This window comes from Aegilops tauschii, chromosome 5, assembly GCF_002575655.3.
Source record: "Aegilops tauschii subsp. strangulata cultivar AL8/78 chromosome 5, Aet v6.0, whole genome shotgun sequence".
In the NCBI taxonomy this organism is placed as follows: Eukaryota; Viridiplantae; Streptophyta; class Magnoliopsida; order Poales; family Poaceae; genus Aegilops; species Aegilops tauschii.
In genome coordinates this window covers 340,375,835-340,392,612 of record NC_053039.3, presented here as the reverse complement: position 1 = coordinate 340,392,612, position 16,778 = coordinate 340,375,835, and the positions used below count along the sequence as shown (strand labels likewise).

At 45.7% G+C, this 16,778-nt stretch overlaps 2 protein-coding genes across 2 annotated transcripts; both read right to left on the bottom strand.

Moving 5' to 3' along the window:
• Positions 1-487: 487 nt before the first annotated feature.
• Positions 488-12,168, bottom strand: LOC141022838 (uncharacterized). Its single transcript, XM_073499107.1, has 5 exons — positions 12,013-12,168; positions 11,776-11,919; positions 10,738-11,467; positions 10,060-10,609; positions 488-734 (listed from the first exon to the last, which is right to left on the bottom strand). The coding sequence occupies exons 1-5, from the start codon at positions 12,166-12,168 to the stop codon at positions 488-490; spliced, it is 1,827 nt and encodes a 608-aa protein (XP_073355208.1).
• Positions 12,169-12,623: 455 nt separating this feature from the next.
• LOC109745120 (uncharacterized) lies at positions 12,624-13,172 on the bottom strand. Its single transcript, XM_020304256.1, has one exon. The coding sequence runs from the start codon at positions 13,170-13,172 to the stop codon at positions 12,624-12,626; it is 549 nt and encodes a 182-aa protein (XP_020159845.1).
• Between the last annotated feature and the right edge of the window lie 3,606 nt (positions 13,173-16,778).

Here is a 16,778-nt window from a genome sequence, read left to right as displayed (position 1 = left end):
GGACCCCATAATCCAGGACTCCATCAACCGCCTTGCCTTTCTGCTCGACAGAGTATTTCCCGGAGACGCAGGAGAGGGCGGACCAGGCCGTGCGCGACCACCGGTCGACCCAAGCGGACGCGGGTGCAATGAATGACATGCATGCCGCCTGGTCTTTCACGGAGATCATGCAAGCGGCGGAGGTCAGCCTACATGCCCTGGACGAGCAGACGGCGAGGCTTTCCGAGGCTGGTGTGGGGATGACGACGGCTCTCTGTCCTGGCGCCGTTGCGCCCAACAGGTTTACGCGGCTGGCGCGGTGGCTGGAAGCCGGGCCGGCGTGGCTTCACGCGTGGCGTGTTTCTGCCGCTCGTGCCGGCGCTGAAATGGCGCTAAGGTTCGTCATGTCCTGGTATCCGGACTTGGCGCTGAACCAGCTGATGGCCCAACGGACCAGCGCAGAGCGTCAGCTATAGGTGGAGGCGAGCCGGATCACCGCCGGGGCCAGCTACATCACCTCGTTCACGCTGCACGAGGAGTTCCAGGTGGAGCGGCTGGAAGACAGGGGGTGGTGCCTCAAGATGACTTCGATCTTCTGCTGGACGACCCGGAAGGCAGCTCTGAGGAGTCGGGCCCCTACACGGATGAGGATGCCGAGTTGGCTGACACCGGCGCCTCGACGAACCCAGAGGCCACTGAAGAGGAGTCGGCGACTAGGCAACCCGACGCGGGAGCCATCTGAAGCTGAAGCCGCCCTGCTTATTTTTTTCTCATTTCTGTTAAGTAGCAATTCCACCCACCCGCCAGGGTGTTGTTGGTGAATGTAATAAACTTTGGCCTTGGGCCCATATTATCGCAATGTAAATATATTTGTGAATGTTTGGGCTTCTGCTCTTTGTTTTCTAAGCCTTTTTCTTGCTTGCTTCCTCTTTGGGCCTCCCCCCCCCCCCCACGAGTCGAACAGCCGGGTTCTGGTCTGTGACAAGGAGTTCGGCCCTTGGAAAGAGCGCATAATACTTAGGCCATTCGAACGTTGAGCGCGAGCGAAACACCCACTAGGTCAACCGGCGGCGGCCGGCAAAGCCGGCTGGCGAGCAGCCGGTCGTGCGGCAACTTAGTGCGGTGAGACCGGGTTGGCCAATCCGGCAGACCTAGCTTAGTGTTTCGCAGTGTGTGGGTGCTTTGGCCCATAGTCCTTGTCGGCCATCAGCCGAATCCGGACTGTGGCGTAGGAACAAGTGGAGGGCCTCGGCGACCCGAATGCCCCGGGATGTGCTAAGGAGGACGGCGGGTTGTGGCCAAGCTGGCCAGCTCCCGAGCCCCCGGGTTGAACGAGCCAACCCGACGGTGGGGGTTTAAGAAATTTTACAGGAGTGTGTGGAACACAATAACTTGGTGGAAAGCGGCAGCCCCCAAGCGTCGTTAGGGGGTCCCACAGTTTTTCATATGATTACAAAAGGTAGTGGTACATACGTGCATACAACTAACTGTAAAACGGGCGGAGGAGCTCTGCATTCTAGGGCCGACTTGTCTCTTCGCCGGCGGTATCTCTCTTGCGCTTGTTTGTTTTGCGGACATCGATGAGGTAGTAGGCATTGCGGTCGCATAGGGCCTTGCTGACGATGAATGGGCCCTCCCATGGGGAGGCCAACTTGTGCTGGCCGGTGATACGTCTCCAACGTATCTATAATTTTTTATTGTTCCATGCTATATTATATTCTGTTTTGGATGTTTAATGGGCTTTATTATACACTTTTATATTATTTTGGGACTAACCTATTAACCGAAGGCCCAGCCCAGAATTGCTGTTTCTTGCCTATTTCAGAGTTTCGCAGAAAAAGAATATCAAATGGAGTCCAAACGGAATGAAACCTTCGGGAATGTGATTTTCAGAACGAACGTGATCCAGAGGACTTGGACCCTACGTCAAGAAAGTTACCAGGAAGGCACGAGGTAGGGGGGCGCGCCTACCCCCCTTGGGCACGCCCTCCACCCTCGTGGGGCCCACGTTGCTCCACCGATGTACTTCTTCCTCCTATATATACCTACGTACCCCCAAACTACCAGATACGGAGCCAAAAACCTAATTCCACCGCCGCAACCTTCTGTACTCGTGAGATCCCATCTTGGGGCCTTTTCCGGCGCTCCGCCGGAGGGGGCATTGATCACGGAGGGCTTCTACATCAACACCATAGCCTCTCCGATGATGTGTGAGTAGTTTACCTCAGACCTTCGGGTCCATAGTTATTAGCTAGATGGCTTCTTCTCTCTCTTTGGTTCTCAATACAAAGTTCTCCACGATTCTTGTGGAGATCTATTCGATTTAATCTTCTTTTGTGGTGTGTTTGTTGAGACCGATGAATTGTGGGTTTATGATCAAGTTTATCTATGAACAATATTTGAATCTTCTCTGAATTCTTTTATGTATGATTGGTTATCTTTGCAAGTCTCTTCGAATTATCAGTTTGGTTTGGCCTACTAGATTGATCTTTCTTGCAATGGGAGAAGTGCTTAGCTTTGGGTTCAATCTTGCGGTGTCCTTTCCCAGTGACAGCAGGGGCAGCAAGGCACGTATTGTATTGTTGCCATCGAGGATAACAAGATGGGGTTTAAATCATATTGCATGAGTTTATCCCTCTTCATCATGTCATCTTACTTAAAGTGTTACTCTGTTCTTTTGAACTTAATACTCTAGATGCGTGCTGGATAGCGGTCAATGTGTGGAGTAATAGTAGTAGGTGCAGGCAGGAGTCGGTCTACTTGTCACGGACGTGATGCCTATATACATGATCATACCTAGATATTCTCATAACTATGCTCAATTCTGTCAATTGCTCAACAGTAATTTGTTCACCCACCGTAATACTTATGCTCTCGAGAGAAGCTACTAGTGAAACCTATGGCACCCGGGTCTATTTTCCATCATATTAATCTTCCAACACTTAGCTATTTTTATTTCCTTTTATTTTACTTTGCATCTTTATCATAAAAATACCAAAAATATTATCTTATCATATCTATCAGATCTCACTTTCGTAAGTGACCGTGAAGGGATTGACAACCCCTTTATTGCGTTGGTTGCAAGGATTTTATTTGTTTGTGTAGGTACAAGGGACTCGCGCGTGTCCTCCTACTGGATTGATACCTTGGTTCTCAAAAACTGAGGGAAATACTTATGCTGCTTTAGTACATCACCCTTTCCTCTTCAAGGGAAAACCAACGCAGTGCTCAAGAGGTAGCAAGAAGGATTTCTGGCGCCGTTGCCGGGGAGTCTACACAAAAGTCAACATACCAAGTACCCATCACAAACCCTTATCTCCCGCATTACATTATTTGCCATTTGCCTCTCGTTTTCCTCTCCCCCACTTCACCCTTGCCGTTTTATTCGCCCTCTCTTTTCCGTTCGCCTCTTTTTCTTTGCTTGCTTCTTGTTTGCTCGTGTCTTGGATTGCTTGCTTGTCACGATGGCTCAAGATAATACTAAATTGTGTGACTTTACCAATACCAACAACAATGATTTTCTTAGCACTCCGATTGCTCCTCTTACCGATACTGAATCTTGTGAAATCAATACTGCTTTATTGAATCTTGTCATGAAAGATCAATTCGCCGGCCTTCCTAGTGAAGATGCCGCTACCTATCTAAATAGCTTCGTTGATTTGTGTGATATGCAAAAGAAGAAAGATGTGGACAATGATATTGTTAAATTGAAGCTATTTCCTTTTTCTCTTAGAGATCGTGCTAAAGCTTGGTTTTCGTCTCTGCCTAAAAATAGTATTGATTCTTGGAATAAGTGCAAAGATGCTTTTATCTCTAAGTATTTTCCTCCCGCTAAGATCATCTCTCTTAGAAACGATATTATGAATTTTAAGCAACCTGATCATGAACATGTTGCACAAGCTTGGGAGAGGATGAAATTAATGATACGTAATTGCCCTACACATGGTTTGAATTTATGGATGAATATACAAAACAATTATGCCGGATTAAATTTTGCTTCTAGAAATCTTTTAGATTCGGCCGCGGGAGGCACTTTTATGGAAATCACTTTAGGAGAAGCTACTAAACTCCTAGACAATATTATGGTTAATTATTCTCAATGGCACATCGAAAGATCCACTAATAAAAAGGTGCATGCGATAGAAGAAATTAACGTTTTGAGTGGAAAGATGGATGAACTTATGAAATTATTTGCTACTAAGAGTGTTTCTTCTTATCCTAATGATATGCCTTTGTCTACTTTGACTGAGAATAATAATGAATCTATGGATGTGAATTTTGTTGGTAGGAATAATTTTGGTAACAACGCGTATAGAGGAAACTTTAATCCTAGGCCGTATCCTAGTAATTCCTCTAATAATTATGGTAATTCCTACAACAATTCTTATGGAAATTTTAGTAAGATGCCCTCTAAATTTGAGACTAGTGTTAAGGAGTTTATGAATTCACAAAAGAATTTCAATGCTTTGCTTGAAGAAAAATTGCTTAAAGTTGATGAATTGGCTAGGAACGTTGATAGAATTTCTCTTGATGTTGATTCCTTGAAACTTAGATCTATTCCACCTAAGCATGATATCAATGAGTCTCTCAAGGCCATGAGAATTTCCATTGATGAGTGCAAAGAAAGAACCGCTAGGATGCGTGCTAAGAAAGATTGTTTTGTGAAAGCATGTTCTTCTAGTTTTTGTGAAAATAAAGATGAAGATCTAAAAGTTATTGATGTCTCCCCTATTAAATCTTTGTTTTGCAATATGAATCTTGATAATGAGGGAACTGAATATGATCCTCCTTTACCTAGAAGGCGTTCCAAAAATTCGGAGTTTTTAGATCTTGATGCAAAAATTGGTAAAAGTGGGATTGAAGAGATCAAAACTCTAGATATTAATAAACCCACTATCTTGGATTTCAAGGAATTTAATTATGATAATTGCACTTTGATATATTGTATTTCCTTGTTGCAATCCGTGCTAAATTCTCCTAATGCTTATAGTCAAAATAAAGCCTTTACCAAACATATCATTGATGCTTTGATGCGATCTTATGAAGAAAAACTTGAGTTGGAAGTTTCTATCCCTAGAAAACTTTATGATGAGTGGGAACCTAATATTAAAATTAAAATTGAAGATCATGAATGATATGCTTTATGTGATTTTGGGTGCTAGTGTTTCCAAGATTCCAAAGACTTTGTGTGATTTGCTAGGTTTCCGTGATTTAGATGATTGTTCTTTAAACTTGCACCTTGCAGATTCCACTATTAAGAAACCTATGGGTATAATTAATGATGTTCTTATTGTTGCAAATAGGAACTATGAGCCCGTAGATTTTATTTTTCTTGATATAGATTGCAATTCTTCATGTCCAATTATTCTTGGTAGACCTTTCCTTAGAACGATTGGTGCAATTATTGATATGAAGGAAGGAAATATTAGATTCCAATTTTTGTTAAGGAAAGGCATGGAACACTTCCCTAGAAATAAAATAAAATTACCTTATGAATCTATTATGAGAGCCACTTATGGATTGCCTACCAAAGATGGCTATACCTAGATCTATGCTTGCTTTTATGCCTAGCTAGGGGCGTTAAACGATAGCGCTTGTTGGCAGGCAACCCAATTTTATTTTTCTTTTTTTCTTTTTTCTTCTGTTTAGGAATAAATATTTGATCTAGCCTCTGGTTAGATTTGTTTTTATGTTTTAATTAGTGTTTGTGCCAAGTTAAACCTATAAGATCTTCTTGGATGATAGTTATTTGATCTTGCTGAAAATTCCAGAAACTTTCTATTCACGAAAACAATTGTTAAAAATCACTAGAACGCGATAAAATATTGATTCCAACTGCTGCTGATCAATAAACAAATTTTCTAGGTCTTCCAATTTTGGATGAATTTTTTGAGTTCCAGAAGTTTGAGTTAGTTACAGATTACTACAGACTGTTCTGTTTTTGAAAGATTCTGTTTTTCGTGTGTTGTTTGCTTATTTTGATGAATCTATGGATAGTAAAGTAGTTTATAAACCATAGAGAAGTTGGAATAAAGTAGGTTTAGCACCAATATAAATAAATAATTAGTTCATTACAGTACCTTGAAGTTTTTTTTTTGTTTCGCTAACGGAGACGAGATTTTCTGCTGAGTTTTGTGTTGTGAAGTTTTCAAGTTTTGGGTGAAAGATTTGATGGATTATGGAACAAGGAGTGGCAAGAGCCTAAGCTTGGGGATGCCCATGTCACCCCAAGATAATCTAAGGACACCAAAAAGCCAAAGCTTGGGGATGCCCCGGAAGGCATCCCCTCTTTCGTCTACTTCCATCGGTAACTTTACTTGGAGCTATATTTTTATTCACCACATGATATGTGTTTTGCTTGGAGCGTCTTGTATTATTTGAGTCTTTGTTTTTTAGTTTACCACAATAATCCTTTCTGTACACACCTTTTGAGAGAGTCACACATAAATTGGAACTTATTAGAATACTCTATGTGCTTCACTTATATTTTTTGAGCTATATAGTTTTGCTCTAGTGCTTCACTTATATCTTTTAGAGCACGGCGGTGGATTTGTTTTATAGAAACTATTGATCTCTCATGCTTCACTTATATTATTTTGAGAGTCTTAAATAGCATGGCAATTGGCTTTAATTATAATATCATGAGAAATTTGATGCTTGATAATTGTTTTGAGATATAAAGGTGGTAATATCATAGTTGTGCTAGTTGAGTAATTGTGGAATTGAAAAATACTTGTGTTGGAGTTTGTGATTCCCGTAGCATGCACGTATGGTGAACCGTTATGTAACGAAGTCAGAGCATGTGGTATTTATTGATTGTCAACCTTTGTGTGGCGGGCGGGATCGCGCGATGGTTAACTCCTACCAACCCTTCCCCTAGGAGCATGCGTAGTAGTACTTTGCTTCGAGGGCTAATAATTTTTTGCAATAAGTATATGAGTTTTTTATGACTAATGTGAGTCCATGGATTATACGCACACTTACCTTTCCGCAATTTTCTAGCCTCTTGGGTACCGTGCATTGCCCTTTCTCACCTTGAGAGTTGGTGCAAACTTCGCCGGTGCATCCAAACCCCGTGATATGATACGCTCTATCACACATAAACCTCCGTATATCTTCCTCAAAACAGCCACCATACGTACCTATTATGGCATTTCCATAGCCATTCCGAGATATATTGCCATGCAACTTTCCATGGTTTTTTTTATCATGACACGCTCCATCATTGTCATATTGCTTTGCATGATCATGTAGTTGACATTGTATTTGTGGCAAAGCCACCATTCATAATTCTTTCATACATGTCACTCTTGATTCATTGCATATCCCGGTACACCGCCGGAGGCATCCACATAGAGTCATATTTTGTTCTAAGTATTGAGTTGTAAGTAAATAAAAGTGTGATGATCATCATTATTAGAGCATTGTCCCAAGTGAGGAAAGGATGATGGAGACTATGATTCCCCCACAAGTCGGGATGAGACTCCAGACTAAAAAAAAGAGGCCATAAAAAAGAGAGAGAAAAGGCCCAAATAAAAAAAAGAGAGAAAAAGAGAGAAGGGACAATGTTACTATCCTTTTACCACACTTGTGCTTCAAAGTAGCACCGTGATCTTCATGATAGAGAGTCTCTCATTTTGTCGCTTTCATATACTAGTGGGAAATTTCATTATAGAACTTGGCTTGTATATTCCAATGATGGGCTTCCTCAAATGCCCGAGGTCTTCGTGAGCAAGTAAGTTGGATGCACACCCACTTAGTTTCTTTTGTTTGAGCTTTCATACACTTATAGCTCTAGTGCATCCGTTGCATGGCAATCCCTACTCCTTGCATTGACATCAATTGATGGGCATCTCCATAGCCCGTTGATGTGAAACTTTCTCCTTTTTTGTCTTCCCACATAACCCCTACCATTATACCTTATTCCACCATAGTGCTATATCCATGGCTTGCGCTCATGTATTGCGTAAGAGTTGAAAAGGCTGAAGCGCGTTAAAAGTATGAACCAATTGCTTGGCTAAAACCGGGGTTGTACATGATATGAATATTTTGTGTGGGGAGGATGGAGCATAGCCAGACTATATGATTTTGTAGGGATAACTTGCTTTGGCTATGTTATTTTGATAAGACATAATTGCTTGGTTAGCATGCTTGAAGTATTATTGTTTTTACGTCAACATTAAACTTTTATCTTGAATCATATCAAATCTGAACATTCGTGCCACAATAAGAAGAATTACATTGAAATTATGCTAAGTAGTATTCCACATCAAAAATTCTTTTTTTATCATATACCTACTCGAGGACGAGCAGGAATTAAGCTTGGGGATGCTTAATACGTCTCCAACGTATCTATAATTTTTTATTGTTCCATGCTATATTATATTCTGTTTTGGATGTTTAATGGGCTTTATTATAAACTTTTATATTATTTTGGGACTAACCTATTAACCGGAGGCCCAGCCCAGAATTGTTGTTTTTTGCCTATTTCAGAGTTTCGCAGAAAAAGAATATCAAACGGATTCCAAACGGAATGAAACCTTCGGGAACGTGATTTTCGGAACGAACGTGATCTAGAGGACTTGGACCCTACGTTAAGAAAGCTACCAGGTAGGCACGAGGTAGGGGGGCGCACCCTCCACCCTCATGGGGCCCACGTTGCTCCACCGACGTACTTCTTCCTCCAATATATACCTACGTAACCCCAAACTACGAGAAACGGAGCCAAAAACCTAATTCCACCGCCGCAACCTTCTGTACTCGTGAGATCCCATCTTGGGGCCTTTTCCAGCGCTCTGCCGGAGGGGGCATTGATCACGGAGGGCTTCTACATCAACACCACAGCCTCTCCGATGATGTGTGAGTAGTTTACCTCAGACCTTCGGGTCCATAGTTATTCGCTAGATGGCTTCTTCTCTCTCTTTGGTTCTCAATACAAAGTTCTCCACGATTCTCGTGGAGATCTATTCGATGTAATCTTCTTTTGCCGTGTGTTTGTTGAGACCGATGAATTGTGGGTTTATGATCAAGTTTATCTATGAAAAATATTTGAATCTTCTCTGAATTCTTTTATGTATGATTGGTTATCTTTGCAAGTCTCTTCGAATTATCAGTTTGGTTTGGCTTACTAGATTGATCTTTCTTGCAATGGGAGAAATGCTTAGCTTTGGGTTCAATCTTGCGGTGTCATTTCCCAGTGACAGCAGGGGCAGCAAGGCACATATTGTATTGTTGCCATCGAGGATAACAAGATAGGGTTTATATCAATATTGCATGAGTTTATCCCTCTACATCATGTCATCTTACTTAAAGTGTCACTCTGTTCTTTTGAACTTAATACTCTAGATGCATGCTGGATAGCGGTCGATGTGTGGAGTAATAGTAGTAGATGCAGGCAGGAGTCGGTCTACTTGTCACGGACGTGATGCCTATATACATGATCATACCTAGATATTCTCATAACTATGCTCAATTCTGTCAATTGCTCAACAGTAATTTGTTCACCCACCGTAATACTTATGCTCTCGAGAGAAGCCACTAGTGAAACCTATGGCCCCAGGGTCTATTTTCCATCATATTAATCTTCCAACACTTAGCTATTTTTATTGCCTTTTATTTTACTTTGCATCTTTATCATAAAAATACCAAAAATATTATCTTATCATATCTATCAGATCTCACTTTCGTAAGTGACCGTAAGGGATTGACAACCCCTTTACTGCGTTGGTTGCGAGGATTTTATTTGTTTGTGTAGGTGCGAGGGACTCGTGTGTGGCCTCCTACTGGATTGATACCTTGGTTCTCAAAAACTGAGGGAAATACTTACGCTGCTTTACTGCATCACCCTTTCCTCTTCAAGGGAAAACCAACGCAGTGCTCAAGAGGTAGCAGCCGGCTTGCATCAGGACCAGTCGAAGGACAAGGTCTGCCTCGCAGGATGCGAGGGGCTTGATCTTCTTGGTGTGGTAATGCCTCAGGTCTTGTTGATAGATGGCGGATCGACTGAGGGCCAAAAGGCGCGCTTCTTCGAGTAGGTCGACGCCGTCTTCGCGGGCTTCCTTGACTTGGCATTCCGTGTACATTGCGACTCGCGATGAGTCGAACTCGACGTCGGTCGGGATGACGGCCTCTGCTCCATAGACGAGGAAGAACCGGCTGAACACGTTCAACTGGTTTGGCATTGTCGAGAGACTCCAAAGGACGGCCGGCAGCTCGTCGAGCCAGCTGACGGGCGAATGGACGAGGGGCTCGACGAGCTGTGGCTTGATGCCAGATAGGATGAGGCCGTTGGCCCGCTCGACCTCGCCGTTAGACTGAGGATGAGTCATGGAGGCCAAGTCAAGGTGGATGTCGGAGACGGAGCAGTATTGTGCGAGAGCGCCCTTGGCGAAGTTGGTGCCGTTGTTAGTGACGATGTTGTGTGGGACGCCGTAGCGTACCGCGATGTCTTTGACGAACCGGACGGTTGTTGGCCCGTCCAACTTCTTGATCGGCCGTGCCTCGATCCACTTGGTGAACTTGTCGGCCGCCACCAGCAGGTGCGTCATGCCGCCCCAAGTGGTTTTGAAGGGTCCCACCATGTCGAGGCCCCAGACCGCGAAGGGCCAGGTGAACGGGATGGTTTGCAGAGCTGAAGCCAGCTAGTGGCTGCGCTTGCTGAAGCGTTGGCATCCCTCGCACTTGAGGATGAGCGACTCAGTGTCCTTGAGGGCCGTGGGCCAGTAGAAACCATGGCGAAAATCCTTGGCCACCAGGGACCTGGAGGCGGCGTGGTGCCGCACTCGCCCTGATGTATGTCGAGGAGGATCTCAATGCCCTTGTCCTGCTCGACGCAGTGCTGGAACACGCCTGTCACGTTGCGCTTGACGAGCTCATCGTTGATGACGCTGTAGGCGGACGCCCGGTGTTGCACTTGTCGGGCCTTGATCTCGTCCGTGCGGAGGGCTCCATTCTCCAAGAACGCTGAGATTGGCTTGGCCCATGACGGAGCCGTCACCACGGCGAAGACAGCCACCAAGACGGGTTCTGGGACGGCAGCCCCCGTGTCTAGGATGGCGGCGGCTGGGTTGAGCAAGGCAGCCCCCGGGTCGGGATCAGCGGTCCACGGGCCGGGGTCAGCAGTCCCCAGGCTCAGGTTGGAGATGGCAGCCCCCGGGTCCGGCTTGGGGAGAGGTTCTACAGGGTCGTCCGGGACAAGGATGGACTCGGAGTCTGGAGACAGCTTGACGGATGGCTTGCGCAAGTGCTCGAGGGAGACACCGGGTGGTATGGCCTGCCGGGATGAGCCAATCTTGGCTAGCGTGCCGGCAGCTTCGTTTTCTGCGCGCGGGACGTGGAGGAACTCGCAACCGTCGAAGGTGCCGGAGAGTTGCTGGACCAGGAAGCGGTAGCTGGCCATGTTGGCGTCCCGAGCGTCCCACTCGCCGGAACACTGCTGCACCACCAGGTCCGAGTCGCCGTAGCACAGAATGCGCACGATGCCGAGTTCCTTGGCAAGCCGGAGGCCATGCACAAGGGCTTCGTACTCAGCGACGTTGTTGGAGGCGGCGAAGTGGATCTAGAGTGCGTACCGCAGCCGGTCGCCCTTCGGGGAAGACAGCATGATGCCGGCTCCCAAGCCGGAGCGCATCTTGGAGCCGTCGAAGTGCATGCGCTAATGAGTCGAATCCGGCGGCGGCGGTAGGTACTGGGTCTCCGTCCAGTGACGAGGAAGTCGGCCAGGGCCTGGGACTTGATCGTGGTGCGGGGCTCGTAGAGGATGGTGTGGCTGGCCAGCTCGATGGCCCACTTGGCAACCCGGCCAGAGGCATCCCAGTAGCCCATGATCTCGCCGATGGGAGCCGCGCTGGCCATGGTGACGACATGCTCTTGAAAGTACTGCTTCAGCTTCTTGGCGGTGAAATACACGTCGTAGCACATCTTCTGATGGTGCGGGTAGTTCTGCTTGGAGGCGGAAAGAACCTCGCTCAGGTAATAGACCGGGCGCTGGACAACCTGGATCTTGCCCTTCTCTGGTCACTCGACCACCAGCACCGTGCTGACCGACCGCGAGGTGGCGCCGATGTATAGAAACATCGGCTCCTTGTCGGTCGGTGAAGCCAGGACGTGTGTGGTAGTGAGCATGCGCTTGAGATCCCGGAAAGCCTCGTCCGCCTGGTCGTTCCACTCGAACGGCGACGTCTTCCTCATCAGTTGATACAAGGGCAAGGCCCTCTCGCCCAGCCGGCTGAGAAACCGGCTGACCGAGACCAAGCAGCCAGTGAACTTCTGGACATCGCGCAGCCGGGTTGGAGTCGATGACTTGATCGATCCGCGAGAGGGCAAAAGTATCCTTGGGGCAGGCCTTGTTCAGGATGGTGTAGTCTATACACATGCGCCAGGTGTTCTTCTTCTTCAGGACGAGGACTGGGTTGGCCAGCCACTCGGGGTGAAACACTTCCATGATGAAGCCGGCCGCGAGCAGCTTGGCGACCTCTTCACCGATGGTTCTTCTCTTCTCTTCTGAGAAGCAACATAGGGGTTGACGGATAGGCTTGGTGTCCTTGCGGACATTTAGTTTGTGCTCGGCGTACTCCCGACATGTCCTTTGGGGACCATGCAAAGATATCCCGATTCTCACGGAGGAAGTCGACGGACTTGTCTTCCTATTTGCTGTCGAGGCGGGCGCCTACGACGACGTACTTGGTACAGCTAGGGTCTTCTGGGTTTAGCTTGACCTTCTTGGTCTCTTTGGACGGCTGGAACGAGGCCTCGCCAGCCAACTCCTTGGCTGAAGCCGGCACAACCGACATCTCGTTGGCCAGCGCAATGATTCGGTCGAGCTGGCGCCGCTCCTCGGCTATAACCAGCGACTCGGCCAATCTGGTGCCGGCTTGAGCGCACTCTAGGGACTTGCGGTAGTCGCCGACGACGGTGATGAGGCCCTTGGGACCTGGCAGTTTCATCTTCAGATACGCGTAGTGGGGGACCGCCATGAACTTGGCGAGCGCATGCCGGCCTAGCAACGCGTGGTATGCGCTGGACAGATCCACCAACTCGAACCAGATGGGCTCGTGGCAAAAGTGGTCGCTCGTGACGAAAAGGATTTCGAGCCAGATCCGGCCAATGGGGGAGCAAGAGAGACCTAGCACAATGCCGTGGAACACCGTCCGGGATGGCTCCAGGTCCTTGGCCTCGAGGCCAAGCTTGGTCATGGTGTCGCGGTAGAGGATGTTGTTGATGCTGCCGCCATCGATGAGGATTCATGAAAACTTGCAGGTGCGCCTTGCGGCGACTATGGTGGGGTCGAGGACGAGGGCGTAGCCACCCGGGTTCGGCATGACGGCCGAGTGGTCCTCCCGGGTCCAGCTGATCGGACGCTCCGACCAATGCATGTACTCCGGCGTGACCGGGATGACGGTGTTCACCTCCTGCATGGCCGAGATGACGGTGTTCACCTCCTACATTGTCGTCGCCGAGGCTGGTGAAGACGATGTAGCTCGCATTCTAGTTGGGGTAGACCTCACCGCGCATCGCGCCGGTGGCTGGGGGCGGGGGAGGAGGAGGCGGAGCCGGCTGCCCCGTGCCCGGAGTCGGGGCAGGAGGCGGCGAGATGTCGCCCCTCATGATGCGCTTAATGATGGCGCATTGCCGAAGCATGTGCGTGGATGGCCTCGCGCCTCTGTGGTGCTTGCAGGGAGCATCGAGCATCTCCTCGAAACTCATGGCGGGTTGCCACGGCATCTTGCGGGCGCTTGCCGGCCGGTTATGCGTCTCCAACGTATCTATAATTTATGAAGTATTCATGCTGTTATATTATCATTCTTGGATGTTTTACAATCATTTTATAGCAACTTTATATCATTTTTTTGGGACTAACCTATTGACCCAGTGCCAGTTGCTGTTTTTGCTTTGTTTTTTTACATCGCAGGAAATCAATATCAAACGGAGTCCAAACACCGCGAAACTCTTTGTGGACTTTTTATGGACTAGAAGACATCCAGTGGACCAGAGAAGCACCTGGGGGTGCCCCGAGGGGGGCACAACCCACCAGGGCACGCCTAGATGACGTGGTCCGAGGGGGGTGCCCCGAGGGGGGTACAACCCGCACCCCCTCTTTGTCCTAGAAATCACCAAATATTGCAAAAATCCTGGGGGTAACCCTAGATGAGAAGTTCCGCCGCCGCAAGCCTCTGTAGCCACCGAAAACCAATCTAGACCCCGTTCCGGCACTCCGCCGGAGGGGGAAATCATCACCGGTGGCCATCTTCATCATCCCGGTGGCTACCATGATGAGGAGGGAGTAGTCCACCCTCGGGGCTGAGGGTTTGTACCAGTAGCTATGTGTTTAATCTCTCTCTCTCTCGTGTTCTTGAGATGTCATGATTTGGATGTATCGCGGGATTTGTTAATATATTCGGATCATATGGTGTTTTCCCCTCTCTATCTTATGATGAATTGAGTTTTCCCTTTGAGATTTTGTTTTATCGGATTGTATACTTTTATGGATTTGAGAGCACTTGCTATATGTCCTGCACCTGAATACTCGTGGTGACAATGGGGTATCATATTGATTCACTCGATGTATGTTTTGGCACTCAACTCGCGAATTCCCGAGGTGACATTGGGGTAATCTATGCATAGGGGTTGATGCACGTTCTTGTCTTTGTTTCTCCGGTAGAAATCTTGGGGCACTCTTTGAGGTTCTTTGTGTTGGATTGAGTATTATTAATCTGAAATTATTTGGTGTTATTTTAGTACGAACTCTTGGATAGATCGATCGGAAAGAATAGCTTCGAGGTGGTTTCGTAACCTACAAACGATTTCTTCTTATGTTCTCCGCTAGATAGGAACTTTGGAGTGATTCTTCATCGCACGTTGAGGGATGGTTATATGATCCAATTATATTAGCATTCTTGAGAGATTGCACTAGCGAAAGTACGGACCCTAGGCCTCATTTTCAACATTGCAATACCGTTTGTGCTCACTTTTATCAAAATCTACCTTGCTGTTTTTATTTATCAGATTATAAAAATATATTTCTACCATCCATGTTACACTTTTATCACCATCTCTTCGCCGAACTAGTGCACCTATACAATTTGCCATTGTATTGGGTGTGTTGGGGACACAAGAGATTTCTTGTATTTGATTGCAGGGTTGTTTGAGAGAGACCATCTTCATCCTATGCCTCCCACGGATTGATAAACCTTAGGTCATCCACTTGAGGGAAAATTGCTACTGTCCTACAAAACTCTGCGCTTGGAGGCCCAACATGCTTCTACAAGAATAAAGTTGCGTAGTAGACATCAAGCTCTTTTCTGGCGCCGTTGCCAGAGAGGTGAGTGCTTGAAGGTATATCTTTAGATCTTGCAATCGAATCTTTTAGTTTCTTATCTTATCACTAGTTTGGTTTATAAAATAAAACTACATAAAAATGGAATTGAGGTTGCATCATATTATTGATCATCTTTATTATATCTTTCTTGAAAATGATGGATCGGAAAATTGTGCTCAATTGTTAGAAGAAGAAGTCAATAAAATATTTGGAACAAAATATTTGAATGACGAGCATCATTGCAATGTGTTAGTATGAATTCTTTGAATATCCAAAATGCTAATGATGATTGCACAACTCATGACAAAAATGTTTCTTATAAGCAAGTCAATTTTTGTGGAGTGCATAAAGTTTGTGAAGACGTGCCTTATAGAGAAGATAGATTTTGTAAGAAGCATAAACATGATGGAACTAATTCTTTGCTCAAAGTGATAGATGAATTTGCTACAACATTATGCTCTCTTTGTCCTATTACTTGTGAACTTTGCAATGAAGTTGGTCACCTTAATTTCCAATGCATGCTTTTTCATGATCGAGTCGTGTCCAAATATTGCAATAACTTGATCACCCTTGAACTTTATAATGAGCTTTGTCTATTTTGGGTGAGTGAACAATTGACACATAAAAATAGTTGGTTTGAAGTATTCATTCTCACGGACGACATTGAAACTAAGCTAAAGGATATCTGTATGTTTTGCATGGTTAATTGCAATGAGAATGCTTATATTGCCAACTATAGAAAGATGGGAAAACCAATAGAATATAAAAGGAATACTAATGAAAGGGTAAAGATTTCCACTTTCTCTCCTACTGTCTCTCATGAAGAAATAGGTGACGATGAGGATCTCCCTATTCAACCAATCTCATCAATAAGAAGCTTGAAAAATTATTTAAACCCACACATGATGTGGTGAAGAAGAAGAAAAGAAGAAAGAATAGAGGTAAAAAGGTATCTCTCCCAAATAATGTTGCTCCTATTATTGTTGTGCCTCATGAAAATGAATCAAAAATAGTTGTGGAAGATGATGCACTTGATGATGATATTGCTTCTATGTCTTATGGCACAACCGAGAGCACTATTGATGATGATTTTGTTATGCCTATTGCTTGTTGTGATGATTATGATTGGGAAGATAATGATACTTCTTATAATCTTGGATATCTTTTTGGCACCAACTTGTGAAATTATGATGATAGCAATTGTTATACCGTTGGTGCTATTCATACTATTAATGATGAGAGTGATTATGCTTATGATATGTCAAGTCACAAGCTTGGGGATGCTATGTTTGATGAGAATGACATGTTTGAGAATTTATTTGCTACAATTAATGTTTGTCCCAAGCTTGGGGATGACATGCTTAATGAAGATGATCTTTTTAGTCCCCCTACTTTGAATGATCAAATTTGCTATGATGGTTGCATGCCTCCTATCTATGATGAGAACAAAGTTGCTACTTATGATGATTATTGTGATGATACT

Bases quoted from the DNA above. Each gene is read 5' to 3' on its own strand.
- LOC141022838 (XM_073499107.1), bottom strand. From the start codon at position 12,168: ATGAGGAAGACGTCGCCGTTCGAGTGGAACGACCAGGCGGACGAGGCT. The intron at 11,468-11,775 runs GTTGCCAAGTGG...CGGCTTGCCAAG, and splicing joins ACTGGGATGCCTCTGGCCGG to GAACTCGGCATCGTGCGCAT. The intron at 735-10,059 runs GTACACGGAATG...AAAAATAAGCAG, and splicing joins GACTCATCGCGAGTCGCAAT to GGCGGCTTCAGCTTCAGATG.
- LOC109745120 (XM_020304256.1), bottom strand. From the start codon at position 13,172: ATGACCAAGCTTGGCCTCGAGGCCAAGGACCTGGAGCCATCCCGGACG.